The 21,827-nt window shown below is 39.7% G+C and overlaps 1 protein-coding gene across 1 annotated transcript in view; it reads left to right on the top strand.

The window, feature by feature from the left end:
- The window catches only part of med13a (mediator complex subunit 13a), a 99,957-nt gene that overhangs the window by 34,449 nt on the left and 43,681 nt on the right, over nucleotides 1-21,827 (top strand). The window contains 1 exon segment of the mRNA XM_042498730.1: nucleotides 19,164-19,309. Coding sequence (XP_042354664.1) covers nucleotides 19,164-19,309 — 146 coding nt within the window.

The following is a 21,827-nucleotide window of genomic DNA, read 5'->3' as shown; positions in this document are numbered from 1 at the left end:
ACCTATTTATATTACCACAGACCTTATTTTAGGCATCGAACCGAAAACCCATTCAAAAAACCCATTGACTTTAATATGAGAGAACCAGGAGGTGCTGAAATGTTAACTCATTTCTGGCTTTTAGGACTCACTCCCGAGGCACTCTATTTCTGGGCTTTTAACTGTTTCTTGGACATTTGGAAATGAGGCATTATTAAGAGTTTTCTGATTTTTTGTTGTCCAAACATGAGAGTTTGCAGTTGCAGTCTTAACCAATTATCAAAACATTTGACGGTTAATTTTCTCTTCATGCACTATTATGGCACACTCGTCATTGCCAGTCATCCGCCCGAACCTTTTAAAAGCTAGAAGTAAGCTAAAGTAGTAAATACTAAAAGATCTTTTTGTGTGGGCCACTCCACTCAAATCTGCGTCTGGGAAACACCCCTCTGATCATGAGACGACTCCTCTGCAGCATCTAAAGCCCCCAGTTGGTGGAGGCTGCGGCCAGCTGACAGTGTTTATAACCTCAACCCCAGACCTCAGCCTGTGTTGAAATGCTTACATCATCTCTCCCTCCCTCCCCTCCTCGTCCTCCTCTTATTTTAGTCTGATGCGTGTGGTAAGCAGGAGGCAGCAAACTGAATTCGCAGGGTCTTTAGTAATAATGAAAACCTCCATTAGAGCTTCTTATTGTTGTCAGAAGTTGTTAGGAATTTGCCACATATTTCCAGACATTTTATAGTTCAAAAAACCAAAATATTGCTTTTAATGTCTCTTGTAATATATCAGTGCACATTGATTGGTGGAAACGTTTGTTTTTAATGTGCAAATGCAGCAGTATGTGTTGATACAGCTGACAGTAATTCTCTTTGTCTGGAGTGCAGGCGGCTCCAAGTTGTGCAGCCTGGTTGTTTCTGTGAACCTTGTGCTGCTAGGTAGACTGGCTTCAGGAAACAGAGAGAGGGAGAGAGCGGGAGAGAACACAAGGGAAGGAGGGAGGGAGTGAGCAAGGGAGAGCTCCTCTTGGTTGTCATGGCAGCAGGGAAATGCACCATGGGATCGTGTGTTTCCAAGGTGAAGCGGGATGCTCGTGCTCGATTGGTCAGCTTAAGGCAGACTAACTCGTTGTCTTCCTCCTAATTGGCTGCATCAACAAAATTCGGAGCAGCATTAAAGCCAGCCTGCTTTGATGTTTCAATTTGATCAGGACAAAAGGGGATATCGTTTCTTTTTATCTGCCTGTTGTGCGCGCTGTGTTAAAAGCAGCATTTACAAGAGCAACTGCGAAGAGCACGAGATTACTACTCTGCTGTATTTAAATATGTGTTGTGCTTTTGGCTGAAAGCATCATTAACAAATCAAGCTGTTGTGAAATGAGGCCAGCATGCAAGTTATAGATGCAGTTGTACAATAACAAATATGTTTGCGTTTTTCTGCATAACTGTGTGCTATGTGGCGGAGCACATTCTTCTTCTGTTGTTTTGGCCCGACGTTGGGAGGTGAATGTGTGAGTCCTGGTGCGCTGTGGCAGGCGGAAGCACAGAGCAGCACTCTGTTAAGTAGGACAGTGCAGGATAAAGGGCCACTGCCTCCAGTCTGGGGCTCAAGCGCTAAATTTATCCCCTCCCCCCTCCCACCCCAACACACACACACACACACACACACACACACACACACACAGGGAGACGGCCACACAAGTACGCTCGCCAACAGTCGGCATGCGACCCGGTCCGCACTGAGGGCAGTCGTGGAGTTGGCACACGAGCTTCTTGCTGGCATTATTGGCGTTAAGATGCAGGAAATGCAGCCAGACAAAGCTGCATAATATGACATTTCGTGTGCATACGGACTAATACTGCTGATATAGATATGCAGCTCAGCACCTCTCCTAAGTACCCCGCCCCCGGCACTCGACCCCCTACCCCCTGGTCTTCTTTATACTTCATCAGTCTCTCCAGCAGCAGGAACTCCAGGGAGACTGGGCTGGGGGACCATGTGACCCGGCGCTCTGGATATATCATGTTGCTGGAGAGATCCTGTCCAGAAGATAAATATGGCTCTTAAAGAAAAATACCAGTGTTTTTCATTGGCATGGTTCATTTCCTTAATTGCTCTGCAATTATAAATTATTAATAGTCCATTTCCCGTTGCATCACTTCAGTGTTACAATTTAAATCTTCTGCATCACTGACCTTAAAAAGACCCTACAATTTGAGGATATCTTTGAAAAAGCTCATTTTAAAAATATGCCCCCGTTTGAACTGTCAGCCTCAAACATCGTCTGCACTGGTTAAAAAAATGCATTAATTAGAGTTAGACATGTCCCGATCGGATCAGAAGGACTGGTATCAGGCCCAATTATTTTGTAATTGATCATGATTGATCTGAATTTTGAGCGCACGCCCAGCTCGATTTTTTTTGTTTACGTCCACCGTCACACAGGTGTCGTAAACGTAGAGTATGACTTACACATGCAGCTTTTTTTTTTTTTTTTTTTTACTAATTTTTTAGGGAATTTTCATGTACTCCATGTATGGAAAAAATGTTTTTTAAAAATTCCAATGAAAAGAAGACAAGGAAAAAGTGCTTAAAAAATGATAATTATGCAACATAATTTTAAATATATAGTTAGGATAATTATATATACAGTTTTGTTCCCTAACTTTTACTTTTTTCCTAGATGTTTTCCTAGCTTTTCTAAAAATAATTTTCTAAGTCTACTAATTTCTTGCTAATTTTTGAGACATTTCTTCTTCTTGTTGTCTTCTTCCCGTGTTTTTAAAAGAAATGAAGGCAATATGCTTAGTTTTTTTGTAATAAAAAAACTGTATCAGTCAGTTGACATGATTGATTTCAGGATGGACAAATCATAGCATTTTCAAGTTAATGACTCCTATGATTTACAGAAGCCACTCTGATATCAGCTTGTCGTGACTCGGTGTTCACAGTGAACAAAACGCTTACACTGTGTGAAGAAAAGAGACCGCCAGGAAACTTATAGCACATTATTATGATATTTTCCCACCAATTTCCGCTCCTGAATGCCTGCCTCATTTCTTCTAATGCCGGCGAGAGACCCTGAGAGAAAAAAAGAATGTATCCCTCATTACTAAAGTTAACCGGCATCATCGTCTTTTTATGCGTTGTGGCGCTGAGGAAACCCGTATTGTGTAAGCGGTGGAATTCAAGAGAAGCAGCAGGGACACGTTTCACCGTTCACAGAGGGAATCCTGTGCCCTTACATTTCCTCTTGCTCCCTCTGTTCTTCACACCCTCCCGCCTCCTCAGCCGCTGTAGCCTTCATTCCTCCCATGTGACCTGAGGCTATAGCAGAGTCAGGGGCCAGGCGAAGGTCTGAAGAAGTCGTCATAGTTAATCTGTCAGGCGTCCCTCCCTCTCGCTTCCTCTCTGTCCTTTTTCTAAGTAACTGTGATTGCTGCGGTACTGTCTTTAATCCAGAGGTTCAGACAGATGGCCACATTTAAAGCTAATCCCTTATATAGTGTTAGACCTTTCACCTCATCCCTGTAGACTACAAGGTGGCAGCTCTGTATGTACAGCTTCACCTCGCCACAGGGTCCTGCAAACTCCCGAGAAACCTCGAAATCAAGTCCTAAACAGATGTGTTCCAGCCAAATGTAGGTTTCAGTTTAAATTCACTGCATAGGCTAATAATGCATTGCAAAGGTCCTGAAAGGTCACCAACAAATAAAAAAAATCACACTTTTTTTTCTTCTTTTTCACCTTTTTAATTTATTCATAAAGCCCCCCAATGTCAGTTTGTCACCAAAGCCCGTCTACAGCAAAGGTACATTGGCAAGAAACAAAAATCAAGTGTTTCCTCATGAATAGATGGTCATAAATATTGCAAAATTATCTCAGTTTAAAGTTACAGTTGTGCATTAGGTCTCCTGTACGATTAATCATGTTGTTAAGGCAAATATCGTTAATAAAAAAGATTTTTAGGTTATGGCTTTTGAGTTTCACCAACAAGTAATGAGACGTTACATTTCCGTCACAGCTGGTGGTCAAAATTTGAAACCACAGTAACTACAGGGAAACATGGTTTTCTAAAAGTATTTCAGCTAATTAAAAAGAAAAATGGGCAGAATGTAGGCCTTGTCTTTGTGGGTTAACTGCAGGAGCCCAACTTAAATCCAGCGAGGCTGATGAATTGGCCCTAGCTCTGGGTAATGATTATTATTACAAGTGGACAACTCATATTACTAAGGGCATAATGACCTAATGACTCAATGTGAGCATGGCCTGAAATAATCATCCTTTTTACATATAATACTACCATAACTGTCATTTTTTAAAGGATGTTCGATGCTTCGGGCTGGTTGACATGGCCAAAAATTTTATCTCAATGCAAAATTTAATGTAAGTTGCTGTCAATAATTATCACCCTAAAATCCAATTATTATTGATTTAAAGTTTAAAGGTTGATTTTTGCTGCTGAGTGCAAGTTGAAAAAACAAACAAACTGGTCATTGTGGTTTTAACTATTATTTATTGAGAGAACATGACAAACAGTTGCCAAACACTGCAACAATCTTACGCAGATTGTAAACAGTTATAAACGAAATAATTTCAGTTTAATTAAACGATAAACACACAAAGTAGGATCCCTTTGTACATTTTAAAATATTTTGTGTTTAGTGGATAAAATAAACAAAATAAATCTTAACTGTGGTTTGTATTTTCTGTGCAAAGTTTAAACACACTCTGTTTATACTAAATTTGTACCGTTTCTCGATCAAAACAGAAACAAAAGACGTATTTTGGTGATGTTATGAAGTCGTGTGTCGTCAAAATGAAGCACATCTAACACTTGGTAATTTTTGAGACATTTAATTATCTTTTAGTTAAAGTTTTACGTGCACCATGGGCTGTTAACCGGATATTGAAGTTTAATTATTAATTTAATTTCACCACAAAGACTCACCAGACCTCTGATAGCTGACAAAGTAAACAAAAAGAAATCGACAAAAGAAATATGTGGACTCTGGGCAGTACTCATGTCAAACACACAGTATGTCATTTGTACCGTTTCTCGATCAAAACGGTAACGAAATAGAGATTTTGGTGACGTTGTGAAGTAGTGTGGGAATATCCATGAAAATCTGATGTGACTCAGACAGAAGTGACAAGTTAATGTGCCGAAGATTAGTCATGTTTATTCACGTTAATGTCAAATTATTCTAATGAAACAGCAACAGTCACGTCAGCTCGCCGACTATCCATCAGCATCAGATGAGTCGGCCGTACAGCCTCTGTAGCGAACGTCACGTGGCGGTCATCAGTCACACCGAAAATAACTTTATGAGCCTGTTGAATGTTGTTGTAACGTTGTAATGATATAGTACTACTAGTACTGCTACTCTCTGTTTTTTTCTCTTCTCTTTTTCCTCCTCCTTTCTTTGGCTTCTCCTTTTTCTCCATCATCTTCTCCTCACACTCTTCTCCTCTTTCCCTCCTCCCTCCTCTTTTCTTCTTCACCTCCTCTCCTCTTCTTCTCCTTTTTCCTCTTCTTCTCTTCCTCTCCTCCTTCTACCAGTCCTCCCTTTCATCCTTTCTTCTTCTGTTGAATTGCGCGTGGCAGCTTGCGTTAAAGGTGCATTGGCGTCCCCCTCTCCCGGGGTACGATGATTTCATTTGATCAAACATTCTTTGAACATTTGTTATATTTCTGTTGAGGAAAAATAATGTTCAGATAATTATTGTCATCGTTTTCTCACCCGGCCCAACAGTTAAAAATGGTTTTGCAGGTTTGTTGTGCTCTTTAAATTGACTGCTTATTTTGACAATTAAATGCACGTCACACTGCAGAGATACAAAGTGCTTCTTTCACAAGAAGACACAGATGTGGCATCACAATCAGGATGCAGTTGCAAAGTGATTATGTGAACATGTTAATGAGCATAATTACAGTTTTTTTTTTTTTCTGGAGAGCAAAGGTATCTGGCTCAGATTGAGACTTTTGAGCTGACAGCAGGTGTATTTGAGGAACCCCGGGTGTGTGAGTGTGTGTCTGCGCTTGTGTGTGACTTAAAGGGAGCTGCAGCCCGACTTGTTGTCAGGGTTATGTCAGTATTATCTTTAGCCGGCTCCAGCTGTATCTGTGTGACAGACTCGCAGAGGATCGGATTTCTCCTCTTTTTATGCGCTTGTCGTTCCATCTCTTTCCATTTCTCTCCCCTTTCCAAGTTTAATCTGACATATATAAAGAGGCTCAGCCCCTCTCCATTTGTGGCAGAGGGAAATCAATTCAAAGTAATAGAGCTCTGAGTGTGTGTAAGTGAATGTGCTGGCCTTAAGAGTTTTAGTGTTTTCTCTAGCACCTAGTCTCCTGTGTGAACCGTGTGCTAAAGCTGGAGCTGGCGCGTCTCTCAGGGCTGTGTGTGTTTGTGTGCTTGTGTTACTTTGGCAGCAGACAGTGCTGTTGTTTCCCAGTGGTCAGGTGGCTAGACAGTAGGGGAGATTATATCACCCTGGAAATGTGTTCTCTAATTCAGCGCTGTTTACCACCTTCGTTCTTTTTTTTTTTTTTTTTAGCTCTCCATCCTTATTTGTCACATCTCTCTTAAAAAAAGTACTCGCATAGAAGTAGGCTAGGTAGAAAACCTACAACTACCAGAATGCAGCGCTCCCACTGGTGGGCTACATAATGTGTACTGGTCCGTGTGAAACAGTGGTGGCTGGATTTCATGTTAGAGTTAAGCAGTGCACTAAAACATGTTTCTTAAAGCATTTGATGAGAGAAATATGCAACTCAGCACCAGAATCTTGGTTTATATTTGATCAGCGCTGCTTAGTTTTACTGTTTGATCTCCTCTGTTTTCGCTGTGCAAGAAGAAACTTTTGCGAGGGCTAAGTTATATTGCAATACTTATATCTCAATACACGATATATATCTCAATATTTTTAAATCTCCTCAAAAGCACTTAATGCTTAATCCAGGTTTTTATTTATTTATTTATTTATTTAACCAAATTTCCTCTTTGTAACAATATGTTAGAAATGGCTATTGGTACTTTTTAAACAATATTAACAATTCCATTTTTGATCCATAATCATTAGTCATGTAGACAGAATCACGAAGTGGGTAAAGGCAATTATTAAAACATGTAGAAAATCTGATAAATTGCGAGTCACTTTACTGTAATACAGCCTCTAAAATCAGGAAAAAATGCTGTTTATTTCATATCACAATATAACAATATCCAATATCTAAGATGATATATCGCCTCTTACCTCGATATGATATGATATCTTTATTTACACGCATGCACCAGCCAATAGTTTACACCGTGCGCACAGAGGAACAGACAGTACCCAACCACTGACACAGCAGCTGCAACCTGTTCTCAATCCCAGGATGTCAAACACAGACCCTCAGTCACACCAACTCCTCAGCAACTTCTCCGACACTCGTAAGCCCCATTCCCACCACACAAAAAACCCCACTAACCCCCACTCACATCTGTCTTTTTTATTTATGGTAAAAGTTACAATTAGCATTCGCTCCTGGGACAAATGACTCTGCAGTCACCACAGGTATTTATCAGCTCCAGCACCAATCAGCCTCCATCGCGAGTGATGGAAAAGTGACACTCGGGTGATGGAGCTAATTATAGCCGCTTTGCCGCGTAATGCAATGATAGGCTGCCAAAAAATACTGTCCGTCTCTCCATCCAGCACTCAGTTACGTGTTAGATTAAGTGGGATAGACTGCAGTTTTTTTTCATTTTATTCGTACAAAAACACTCTCCAATTTTGGAAAAAAATGAATGTTTTTGTCAGTCAGTGTTTTATTGTGAATATACAGCTGAATTTTCCGGGAAAAAAAAGAAGCTACAAAAATGTTTGTGTTTTGTCTGTCATAGAGAGGAAATCAGAATCGGCAAATTAGATATTTTTAAAGAACGCAATTTTCCAAGAACATTGCAATCAGTGCATCTGCGCTGCCTTGAAATATTCTGCCAACAGGTAATTATTATTTATACAGTAACACACTAATACCCGAAAAAGGCATCCATGCTACTTTGAAGAAAATGTTTTGATAACTAATCATCATTTCTCAGAAAGTCTCTCTCTTTTTTTATGTCACATCAGCAGTCAAAACATTTCATCCTTGTTCACACGGTGGCTGATTGTTATTGTAAGCTTTAACTCCAGAAACATTGTTTGATAATATTGTGCCCATGCCAGCACGTCCTGTCACCACAGCAGCGCACGACCAGTCAAAACATGTTTACATGCCGCAGATCATAACAAGCTGCTGCACGTGGCAAGTATCCATGTACACAACAGAGCAGAGGAGACTGCTGTGTCCAGAGATGGAAAATGACCAGAGAAAAAGAAGCAGACATTAGAGGAATAAAGTCCTAATATTATGAGAATACATTTGTAATTTAATGAGAATAAATGCATACTATTTAAAGAAAAAATATTGACACTTTATGAGAAAAAGTCATAATATTATGTTCTTAAACTCCTAAATTTACAAGAAAATATTACCAACTTAATGTCAAAAATCAGGTGACATGGCATAAAGAGCGATTGTATTACCTTCCACTCCAGCATGTATAGCTTGATGGTGATCTGGAAGATGATGTAATAAATTTGAGGTGTTGGACCATTTAGCAGTGACTTTTTTAGTTGCATTATGGATATCTGTCTTCTAAAACAACCCCGTGATCATTCTTTGTGTAACACCTCAGTGCTGGGTCCCTTGGCCATGGTTTATCTAATGTTGCTCCCCTCAAACACACTTGAGTGGAGTGTCTTTTGTGACAGCTTGTGTAACTTTGATTACCTGAACTTGCTCCTGCATGGCATTTGAAGGTTTGCTTTCAGTCTTCCTGCAGTCTGCCAGTTGCATCTGCTATTATCCATGTGTCAATTTGTTTGATATTCCTCACTGACCACTGTTTTTCATAGAAATTGTACCATTATGTCCCTCGTTTGAGAGTGAGAACAGAAACACTCGGTGTAGCTGAGGCTTTGAGGATAAAAACTGTCATATTTAAAAGTGCTGTTAATTGGTTGATCGCTGCATCCCGACTTGCTGCTGCTGCTGTTGTTTTTGTTGTGCTGAGGAAGTTTAAATCAGCTAAACGGAAGCTCAGTTCTTAGAGCGCGGAGAGCCAAACCCAACAAACATCTGAGGAATGTTGCAGCTCTGCAGCCTTTTTTCTGCCCTCTTATTTTCCGTCTGTTTCACCTTTGACTCCGTAGTTTCACTTTTGATTCATGTTAAATTTCGTATTGCCTTTCTAAACTCTGAGTGTGCGCATGCATGCAAAAGAAAGCATGTGACTCTCCAGCTAGAAAAAGCTAAGTATCTCATGGTCAGTTTTGTCATCCTTTACAGTAAAATACCACAATGCTGTTAAGTGATTAAATTACTACAATTCTGATCTTTAAAAACAAATCATGGTGACACATAAAAAGAAGACACACAGATATGTTGTGTCATGTCAAGCAGGGGCACATTTGTGCTGTGTAACAATATCAAAAGAACAGAAACGACATATCTTAAAATAGTGCATCAAAACTCACTGAAAATACCACTAATGGATGAAAATTTGGCAGGGACATCCTAATCCTGTGATACAAAAATTGCAGGGTGCATTGATTTATCGCCGCTCCCTGTAGGTTTACATGGGCAACTGCTTTCGCTGCCGTTTGCTGTGACAACAAGCCACAAATTCATCTGCTGGCAGGCCTCAGTGCAGATAACTCACAGATAATGAGACGTTGTTGCTCACAGAGTCATTGTTTTATTCAGAGAGAACAGTCTGGATCTTTCCATCACTGCAGTCATCCACCATTTGTCAAAAAATAAAGAAGATAGGTTTTCAGTGGGTGAGAAAAAAATTCTTTAAGAAAAAAGTTTGAGAAAAACTTGTGATTTGATGATGCCATTTTACCTTTGTTTTAATCAAATTTTACAAAATCTGTGATTAATCAAGTAGTATCGGCTAAGGCTGCACCAGAATATTCTGATATTTGTTTGCTGGCAAAGTGTTCAGTTTATAATTTGGGGATTTTTTATATTTGTTTTTATTTTTTGAGCAATATTCTGTACACACGACATCTATTGCACATCTGTCTGTCCTGGAAGAGGTATCCTTCCTCAGTTATTCCTCCTGAGGTTTCTACCAATTTTTTTTCATACTTATCCGCTGTGAGGGTCGAGACAGAGAACCGTTCAGCCTCTGAGGCTAATTGTAATGTATGATAATATCATAAATAATAACAATAAAAAGATAATAATATAAAGCCCAATATTATCTCTCTCTGGCTCTCTCTGTTTATCTTGAGTGCTCTGTGTCAGGGACACAAGCACACACACAAAGTGACAGGGCTAACTGTTGGCATCACATGGCTTACATTCCAGTTATTAACAGGTTTAATGAAACAGTCATTCGGCGTCTGTAAGTTTGTTGGGACTGTTTAATGGCTTGGAGATGGATGTTGTTGCTGCAGATGTTTTAGCTCGTTCTAACCAGGCGAGACTGGGACAGAGAGGCTTTTGAAAACAATCCTTCAGCCCCCAGTAAAAACTTCAGATCTCTGCTGTTAATTACCACCGTATGGTCTTTGGTACAGCCCAAGAATTGGCAAATCAGTTGTTAATCAAAGTAAGTGCATCCCTATAGAGTTTGAGAGTTATGTCAAATAGTCAAAAAGTGGAATATGGTGTCCAGTGCAATTTAGAAATGTTTGACGAAACTATAAACTAGTCAGAATTTTGACCGTAAATGATGCTGTTGTGCTCCGTTTGTCAGTTGTACGGATGCAGTAAAACATCAACGTTTTTTTTTTTTTACATACTGCCTACAAAAAAAAACCAACTCTGGGATGGTTAAATGGCTGATCATCTGTTAGTGCGCTCCATGTGACACTCATGGAGGCTGTCAGTCCCACGCGGCGCCCTCCCTCGCTGCACACGCTGCCGCTGGCCTTTGGCACCTCATTTCCATGGCATGCCAGCTGAAGGCAAATGTACCCACCTGGCTGCCCTCCTTTGTATGTGGGCCCCGCTCCAAATCCTCACTGGATTATCTTATTGTCTCCTTGCCGAGCCAAAGGCCACCGGACATTTGCATCCAAGAGGTGGAGCCGGGAGTGCCTCGCCTCTGTGGACGATCACGGCGGCGTGTGAGCAAGCGTACGCTCTGTGTGTGACGGAGAGGAGAGGGAAAAGAGAGCAGACGAGAGAGCAGCCCAGTCTATTTGCCAGTTAATAGATGAGGAGCAGAAGAGAGGGGAGTGGGAGGAAAGGTGGAGACAGAGAGAGAAAAGATGATTAAAAGATCTTGTGGCTTTTTGTCAGGCTGCAACAGAAACCCTCCCTCCTTCATATTCTCTCTCAACATGACTGAGAGAGACACGTGAGCCGGCACATCTCGTTAGTGAACGATATTCTTGGTGTAGTATCTAGTTGTTTTGAGAGCCGTTTAGCTGGGTTTTGCTGCTGTATTTAATATTTTCAGTTCTTTGTGATGCATTTAATTCCACTAATAATGGAGCAAACAAACAAGTGGAGAAATATAAAGTTGTTTAAAAAGGGATTTCTGTGTCCATTAGCTCACATGCTGCTGACAGTTGGTGTTTTATATCACACACATGCAGTTTTCTGCAACACTGGCCTTCGGGTTTTGGCCTTTTTTTTTGAAGTGCATTCAGTAACTCGCTGCAGGGAAGATGACATTCTGAAATCCCTGAGAACTGGAGTCTTGAGGCAGGTTCGATCTACTTAAACAGACACGATGTGCCATGGAGAACGGACCCCGAGGGTCCCCCAAGGGGGTCATAGGGGCCCTTAGGCAAAGTAAGAAATAGTTTTCAAATGAAATCTTAATTTAATTATGACATGATTTGGGTAAAGGACAAGTTTGGTAGTTTTCAACCTGGATTTTCCATGTTTTTTGTGACTAAATGACTCGAAAGAACAACAATTTTTGGAATTTGTCCAGTACTGAGACAGAATGCTGCAGCCGGCAGCCACGAAACATGCACACACCAATTTACATGCATTTTATTTTACATTTCAGAGTTTTTAAGTTTTTACCTGGTGTGAAATTTAAGCATAGTTTATTTTTATTTCATATTTTTGCCACTACACATTTCTTTAAATATATATTCTTATTTAAATCTATATCATGTTAGATTTTTACTTATTTCTAATTTTTAACACTTCTTATTTCTACTTCACTGTTTTCCCTGGGGATGAATAAAGCGTTTCTGATTCTGACAAAAGTGCTTCTTTTTGCCACTGACAGGCTGAGATTGATATCTGAAGTGTGTGATAACATTAAGGAACGGATCCTAACAGAGATAGACCTTCTTTGCTAATGAGTTTGCTAATTAAGAGTTTATTGCAACCAAGAAAAGTGTAGTCAAAATTCTCTGATTCCAGCATCTTTAATGTGATTATTCTCTGTTTTCTTCGCTCCTGGATGACAGTAAATTGAATATCTTTGGGGTGTGGACAAAAAAAAAATACTAATGAGAACATCATCTTTGGCTTTGGGAAACAATGAATGACATTTTTCACTTTTTTGTGAAATTTTGTAGACAAAACAACTATTAATCAATCGAAAAAGTGAAAATAGTTGTTAGTTGCAGCCCTAGTTTTTACTTTGAATTATGTGTGTTTCACGAGGATAAAATAGTACATGGTGTCACTGTGCCTGACTAAGACTGCTCGCTGCAGCTTTATATTTACTGAACAGACATGAACGTTTCGTCCAACTTTTCAGCTAACTCTCAGATATAACTCTTTTCTTTGGATGTTAAATTTGCTTCATTCATGGTAATTGTTGATTTGATCAATGAAGATTAAAGAAAGTATCGCGGATGAGTTTGTCGATTGGTGTCGGGCCAGTTTTCTTCAGCTAAATACAAGAATTTATTTTTGATTTCAGAGCAAGCAGAAGGAAGCACCAGAGCTTAGTAATTAATGGTGACTGTATTGAAGTTGCAAATGAATATAAATATCTTGTGACGGTAACTGAAGTGAAACTGTCATGGGACTGAAACACAGGTGTCATACAGGAGAGGATTACAACAGTTATGTTTAAGCTTTTACACAAGACAACCAGGATCTGTTTGTCCACTCTAAGAGGAGGTCTGCAGCTCCTTAAACTCTTACAATTTCTTTAACTCAGTAATTTAAATAAATGTATGAGATCTTAATTGCCACCAACATATTATCTAGCTTATTTTTGTCAAAATGTGTCACAACAAATTTATTTTTAAACTTACCACTGAACCTAATATTATCTTATAACTTTCATGTCTGTGTTGGATAATGTAGATTAACTCACTCTAATATTCCTACTGAACCTCTGCACAGAACCACATGTATGCCAATTATCTGCAATGCTTAAAAGAAAAAGATAAATTTGATGAAAAATCATTCCTCAAATTGGTTAAAAATATCTTAAAAAGTCCTTAAAATCATAAATTAAAGTGTGTGTTGACACCCTGTCCAAAGTGGGGTTTTTTAAATTTTTGATAGAATATTCTAACTCCCTGCTTTATTGTGTGGCACCTCTGACTGTGTGTCATGTTCGAGAACAAACTTAATAACATTGTAAATATTCGCAGGATTGTGACATTGCTTTGTGAGTCCTGAGAGGTGAGGAAAGTGACGGGCGATCCTCAGTGATGTGTCACACCCTCTCTATGTTGTAATAATATGAGTTATTACACTCAGGGCGGAGGTACAGAAAACCACCTTTACACTTACACCAGTTTCCAGAGAGCCCTCAAACCTTCCAGAAAAGCTCTGTGATGTGAGAGGTGTGGCACTTGATTTTTGTTTTTCTTGATTCTTGATTGTTGGTGATGTTGTGGAGCACTGTGCTGTTTGACGTCTGTCTTTAACTTTAATTTCTTTTGTTGTGGTTTGATTTGTTTCCCAGACAAGAGGGGGATTTCCAAAAGGATAATAAACTAATTGAGCAAGAAAGTGAATAAGCATATTCCATAAAATGTTAAATTATTCCTTTAAGATTTAAACCTGACTAGATAAAATGTAAGTGCATCACCAAATGACATCCATAAACAAAATTATACTTTTGTATATTTGTTTTAGGGCCAGAACTTAAACCAGAGCTGCAAAATGAATGATTATTTTTTCATTTTTGCTTAACCTGTTAGTTGTTTTCTCAATTAATCAATAGGTTTTTTTAGTTTATAAATTTTAAGAAAATGATGAATAATGTAAATAAGTGTTTCCGGAAGCACAAGGTGACATCCACACGTGTTGTTTTGTCCTCACAGAGAAACCAAACCGATTATTTTTACTAATCGATTGAACTAATAGATTAATCCTGGCAGCTCTAATCCAAAAACAAATGTATACGTTTTTGTTTTCAGTTTTTTGGGGCCTTAACATATAAATCCTTGGTAATCACCAAAATAGTTGCTTCATTTTGTAATAATACATAAGAAAATACTTGTTGACTCAGTGTTTGCTTACACGACTTGACCTGCTAACCTAATCTCATCGACCACACACACATTCCCACCGTGCTCAGCAGCTGTTGTTTGCCTGTGTGTGTGTGTGTGTGTGTGTGTGTGTGTGTGTGTGTGTGTGTGTTTGCCTCAGCAGCAGGCTATAGTTGTTTGCAGAAGAATTGAATTTGGCACGATGCAGCGTGTTTGTGTATGTCACACGCGTGTTCACAGGGCAGTGAACACTGCTGTACATGGACACACTCACTGATCCGATGGGCTTGTGCCGCAGTTTGTCACAGCGAGAGCTTTACTAAATCCTGCTCCTTTTGTGTGTGTCAGTGAGAGACGCAGCGGTGAGGAAACGGGTCATGTGCTGTTGTTGATGTTTCGGTGTTTACTTGGCCAAGTGCTAAACAAGCACCTGTTGACATTTGAATCGCCCCTCTGTCAGCAGTCACTCTGCAGCTGAGCTGACAAAGTGTTCAGTTGGTCAGTAGGGTAGAAAAATCATCTTTTAATGAAGCCGAGTTTTCATGTGACCCGAAATGTTACATTTACACAAGAAAAAAGTCAAATCACCAAACCGCTTTCTGTGCTTCAGCTACATATTTACAGGGCAACTTTCACACAGGGACCCTTTTTTCTCCAGTTTTTATGTTTCAGTGACTAATGGGACCAACTGTTTTTTCAGTTGGTCCAGTACTGAGCCAGGAGCGCTACTGCCTGCAGCGGCAAAATAGACTACAATTTTACGCTTCAGGGCAGCATATTGGTTCGCTTTCCTTCTAAAATATGAGAAAAAAGGAACTTGGCAAGCCATGTTCTGCAAACTGCAAGAAATAAATGGGTTTTAAAAATGATTTTTTTTTAAAATTATGGGCAAATATTTGAGAAATCTATATTTAAAACTTAGTAACTTACTGAGTGTTTTTTTGGTTTAGTTTTGTTTGTGATGACTGAATAAAGTGTGTTTTATGATGATAAAGTTTCTGTTAATTCATATGGAGTCAGGTGTGTGTGGTGATAACGATTTTGTGGCTGTTTCTGGTTAAACAAAAAGGATCATATTTTTTAACAAGAACTTCTATCTCTGTAGGGATCCTTCCTGTAATGTTGCAGACAGAAAATAACCAAATGAGCCCATCTTCTGGCAAAAATAAACACTTTTAGTAGATGCAAATTGATGGTGCCAAATGCCCCAAGTGGTTATATTGCAGCCTTTTTAACAGCTGCAGCCCTCTCACTAAACACTGGACCGTTTCAAAAAATGTTGTTCCCATTAGTCATTCCACACAAAGCATGGGAAAGTGGGATCTAGGTTGAAAAATGCAGAAGTTACCCTTTAATTTAAACAAGTAGACGAAGAGATTTCAGGATCATCAAGTAACTTTTAAATACGCAAAGTGATATTTTCATGTAGAACATGACGTTTTCTAATCACTACTGGACAGTAATGTGATCATTTAGCATGTGACAGATTGAATGTCAACAGCTGGCATGTCTGATAATCTTCTTAACCAATCAGCTGACACCGACGGAGCAGTCTGTACAATCACATTTGTGAAGAATTGATTTAAATCTGGTATGATACAGTGAGAGACAGAGAGTCGGGCTGTACTTCTGCCTGCTGAGCCACAGATGGCAGCCCTCCACCTCGAGCTTACAAGTGTGCCCTGCGAACACAGATGTGTGTGAATGTGTAGTGTCAGGTTTTCTGTGTGTGTGTGTGTGTGTGTGAGAGAGAGAAGAATGCTAGACTGCACTTCTGTTGATGTCTGCAGAATACAACAACACATTTTGTCTCCCTCTGTTGGAGTCTACGTCTCACTTGCTTTTTCCTTTCCTCCCCTTGTCGCTCCTGAAGCCATGTGCCCTCTTTTCCTCCCTGCACGTAAATACACCTCAGTGTTAACAGAATGGCCTGTTGGTCAGCTTATACATTCTTGTAATGGCAACATACACATAGCTTGACAGGCTAACCAGCTCATTCATCTCCTGAAAAATTGTTTTTGTCCTTCTAAGAGAGCCTTGAATAAACCCAACTCCCCTGCTAGCTTGTTTCAAGTCTGCAACCTTTTCTGGTGTTCTGCTTTGTCTTAATTTTACTTCTTGCTGTTTTTTTACACACACTCCAGGTGATTGGTGGACAGGCACACGCACACGCACACACACACACACACACACCAGACGTACACTGCAGGAGCCTAATGTACTACTTTAGCAAAGGCGCAGTCGTGACACACCTCCAAAAACAGGCATCTTTGCTCTCTATAGCCCTTTTTACTTAGAAAGTGTGCAATATGGCCGCTAAGAAGTCCTCTTGATAGAGCCACCATGATTCCAAGTTTTTAAAGCAGTCACCATTAAAAAAAGCAAAAGTGCAAACAACAGATACAAAGATAAGATTACATAAAATGATTTAAAGTTCAGTGTAAAAATAAGTTAGTTAGTAAGTCAGTAGTGGGTTAAAGGGTTAATTTAGACTGCAGAAGCATCATATTTGCTTCTGCCAAACTACAGAGTGAAGGGCTGTTTTCTTTCCAGTTTAGCACTGTGGATTTTGTGCGCCATATCAAGCAGTCACGATGGGACAGGCTTGTTTTACGTCCAGTATAAACAGAAGAACTGATTACAGCAGCCAGTAGCACTTAAAATATTCATCTCAGCATGTAAATATTGTATCAGTTCACAACTAAACCTATCCTTAAATTTCATGGCCAATACCTGCATATCTAAGCTCCTCTGTCGCTCTGACTCACCTTCATTAGCTCGCTGGCTTCCAGCTGTAGAATATGAATATTATACTGTCATAGCCATTCACTAACTAGCAGCACATCATTTTCACAGAAAAAAAGGAGTGTAAGATGAATGTCAAGCTCCGGGGGGCTTAGGGCATCTCTCCTCTACGTAGGTGGTATTATCTTATTGAAGTGCGCTCTCTCTTTCTCTCTCCGTATCTCTATCTGCCTCGCTCTCCCACTCTGCTCCTTTTCTTTAATCCTCTGCAGAGTAGGTGTGCCAGCGAGAGAGAGAGACGGCGAGAGAAGACTGATATTTGCTTAACCAAATCCTCGGAGGAGGCAACCCTCTTTGATCCACTTCCAAATTCACAGCGTCCACTTTCATTCGGTCATCCGTCACTAGCGCTGTCTCTCGCCTTCACTGCGTCCGTGCGCGAGTGTGTGCATGATGGACGAGGCCGGGCTGAAAGAGAGAGGAAAGCCGGCAGACAATGGCTCGCATTTTGCTCTCTCCTTTCCGTCTGCCTCGTCCTTGCTTTCCGTTTCTTCTTGAACTTGTCACTTTTGTTGTGTGCTGTTGAGGTCAGACTGGCACAGGCAGGCGTTGTTGTAAGCAGAGAGAGAGAGAAGGTACTGTTGCAGCTGAGGGTATTGGCTGGAGAGCCAGGGTTAGTCAGGGCTTGCCCCTTTGTTTAACACACAGCACCATCCGCACTAGATGGACTGAAGCTCACTCGCACACACACACACCACCTGTGAGCACTGCTGTGTACAGCCGACCATACGCGGGAAGACTCTGAAATAAGACTAAAGTCTGACACCCTCTCACATCTAAAGACAGTGTGAGGTTTTAGTCACACGCTATAAGATTTTGCAAAGACCGGGGATCTTGCAGGGTCACGATTTGCAAAACTAACGCTATTTCTTTTGAGATTATGTCCCATCCTGCTCCTGGCTTAAAAATATTTCACTAGACTCCCTTTAAGAAATAGTAAATATTAGCAATTCTCTACATGCTGCAAAAACACATAATTTTAGAAACACAAAATAAAAGGCATCATATGTCAGCAGTATTTTTTGCTAATTTGGCACAAATATAATCCATAAAGATAAAACTGTATTTACGTACAAACTCACTACCAGCCTCTGTTAGTTACCAGTTCTACTTTTGTGTGAGGAGATCATGCGAATAAGGGCCAAACTGTTTGAAAATCAAGATCTCTCGTAATAATCATCTATATTTGAGCAACATTAAAACCTCACAGTAATATAAGAAAATATAGATGCACTTAGATATCGTAATAATGTCTTCAACTGAATCTTCTCACCACTAAACAATCAAGACACTGGAAACCTCTCTGAAGGAAATTTCTTGAGAAGTCGTTTGGTGTAAGACCTGAATTATGTGCATCCTGGCCTTTATGCAGACTCTTAAGTCTCAAATTTCCGGCCCGATGTGCCATTGAAGGATCACTATTTAACAGTGAGTTTGAAAGATGCAGACATTTCATTGTTGTCTGCAGCGGTATCAGAATATAGGCTTGTCCAGCCATCAGAAGAATTTGATACAGGCTTTTAAGGCGTCTTTGTATCACCAGAGGGTACGCAGATTAGTAGCATCGTCTTTTCCTCTCTTGTATCTGTGGCTTAATCTTTCCCATCAGGCGTCTCTGTCATGTTGAAGCAGAATATGAGTGAGAGGAGAGATTTCATTGTAGCCTTTGACAAAAAAAGGACACAGGCTTTTATATCATATTTTCTGTCTCTACCTTTTACTCCGCAGCGACATGAACTAGACTATCTGATCTGCTCCCTGTTCCCCGCAGCAGTCACTCCTCCAGCTCAGACTCTATTGGAGTTATTCATCACGCACAGTTTTTTTTTTTTTTTTTATTTTCTCTCAAAGGTGCATATTAAAGTATCTCAAATGTCTCATCTCTGTCCTTTCTTCCCTCACAGTGAGCACCTATCCTGCGCCTTCACCTTCTTCTTGCACGGTGAGAGCAACGTGTGCACCAGTGTGGAGATCAACCAGCATCAGCCCGTCTACCATCTGACGGAGGAGCACCTCACTCTGGCTCAGCAAGCGTCCAGCCCCTTCCAAGGTGGGTCTCCAGTCCACTACACTACTGTTCAGGGGCGTCTCTCGGATTTGAGGACATTTGGGACTTAGCCTGGATCCCTGTATCCGGGGCTTTTTATTGTTATTTATTAGAGGGGAGGGGGTGGTGCAAAAAGGAGAAGCCTTATCAAATCATTCTCTAAGTACTGGTGAGGGCTAGTTTTTATGCTGGTGTAGGGTACGGGCAACTTTAAATGGAATCTCATATAATATTTGTTTTACTGCCAATTAAGGCTTAAAAAAAAAAATTGGAGATTTCTTTTTTGTCTTTTAAAATTTTCAGTGAGTTGTCTTTGAAAAAAAATTGGTGGTCTCTTTAAAACTTCTTTTTCTTTACATTTTTTTGTCTTTTTTTTAAATTATTTTTTATGGGCATTTTTCAAAAAACTTTTTGATGATTTTTTTTTTTTTTTTTGCTTTTTTTTTTGTGCCCTCCGCATGTCCGCCAAAAAAAAAAAGCCAAAATCTACCATAGCCAGAAACTGTAATTGCAGAAATTTTTCTTGTATTGTCAAAATTTCCAACAGTCCTTGAACACATCATGTTGAACAAACGCTTTATGCATTTTCCCAGAGTCACTCAGGGAGGCTCAGGAAAAAAATATTTGTAGCTTTGGCTGTTGCTTTGTGAGCTGCTCAGAATGCACCGGGAACTAAAACAATTAAAGATGTTATAAGACACCAGCAAACACTTCATCCTTCATGAATTATGCAGCCCCCCTTTGGGCCAACTAAACAAATACAGAATACATCCTCACCCTGGTACGTACCCATGTGGCAAATTTGGCTGGAGTTGTCATTTTAAAAACTGCAGTGCTGGTACACATCATACCCACCTGTTTCCTAACAAAATGTGATCAGTAGCTGGATAAACAAATGTTGTTGTGCCATTATTTGTCACTTTGATTTGACCCTCAAGTGGGGTGCCACACAGTTATGGTGATGAATAAACAGAGTGACTTTGTGGTAGGAAATGAATGCTGCTACTTTGTCTCGCATTTGTTTGTTTTTTATCTTTACATTTCTTACTGTAAGACTGCTTTCCTTGGAGAAGAAAAAAGACTAATTCAAAAACAAAAAGCTGTAATCAGCTTACAGAATCCAGCAGAAGTCCTCTGACATTTGCATGTTTGCACACATGCCTGTGCACTCAGACGTCCAGGCCAGAGGGACTCGCGGCTTATTGATTTGCTGTTTTTTTTCTGCTTTGCAATTTCCTCTAGAATGTAGGGTCAGCTGAGGAGGATCTCTCACATACTGCAGTCTGCTGAAAATACATTTTGTAATCATTTACCAGTTATTAATATATATTCACTGGCAAACAGAATCTTTCTGATCAGTTAAAATACACCAAACTGTGCAGAACGGCCCAGTTTGACTTAAAATTAGGATTGTACTCAGCTCAGAGTTATGTCAGTGGAATCAGATTTGGCCATTAGATATGAATATTTGTTAAAAAAATATACATTTTTTTAAGTTTGAATGAGGCTCAGCAGGACGTCAGTGCGAAAGAAGTTTTGTTTTATTTTTATTTCACTTCATTTTAGTGTCAGGAAGTTTCCAGGGACATTTCAGTTTAGTTTTTTTTTGTTTAAAAATCTTTGGTTTGTCCAGTGTTTTTTTTTTTATTTTAGTTAACTAAAATGTTCTTTTCACACCTAGTTTGACAAATTTGCCTGACAAAGTTGGTTTTCTCTTTTATGGGTTAAATGCTTTATTGAATTGAAGTGGATACATTTCTGCTGTCAAATTCTCCATTCATGAAAGAAAAGCCAAAGAAACAACATGCACAATTCTGATCAGATACTGAAAGCTCATTTTCTTACAGTACATCTGGTGCTGCAGCTACCTTTAATTTCAGGAAGCCAATTTCACCACAAAAAAAATCCTTAAAAATGTTTTTGTAAACACATTACTGTTTGTGATTATCTAAGAAATACCATCTACTAAAACACAAGTTAATCTTCAGGATTCAAGGACCCTATTTAGCTCAAAATAACTTCAGGCTGTTGAGTAAAGCACCCAGTCTGTTGCCTCAAGGAGATAAGGCGGAGTATACTGAAGTAGATAAGGGAATTATGTTTTCAGAAGCATTAAAACAAATGTCCTTGTAATGTTAAATGTTCAGTTCATGTGTAGGAGTGTAGTTTTTCTTTGAATGAAATATATAAGTAAGTGTGCTGTGTTTGGTGCTGCTGCCAAGATAATGCATATACAATCTTCAGTCAGGCTGTCTTTCATTACAGATTGGCTTGCAGCCAGTTTAAAAAAAGCCTCTGTAGTCACTTTAAATTATAGCTTAGTGTAGTGTAGCTATAAAAATGTGTGGCTCTAATGATATTCCATCATTGGCTCTAGATTCATTACCCCACCCTCAGCCAAACACTATATAATCCCCAAACCATTGTTTGCTTTCATTCCCAATCACACACAGAAATGTTCATGTAATGATTATAACATACATTTACTCTGTGAAGGGAAGAAAATAGTTGGCATCATGAA

The sequence above is a fragment of the Plectropomus leopardus genome, chromosome 13, assembly GCF_008729295.1.
Source record: "Plectropomus leopardus isolate mb chromosome 13, YSFRI_Pleo_2.0, whole genome shotgun sequence".
NCBI classification, from domain to species: Eukaryota; Metazoa; Chordata; class Actinopteri; order Perciformes; family Serranidae; genus Plectropomus; species Plectropomus leopardus.
The sequence above is the reverse complement of the archived record's forward strand: the minus strand, read 5'-3'. Positions and strand labels throughout refer to the sequence as shown.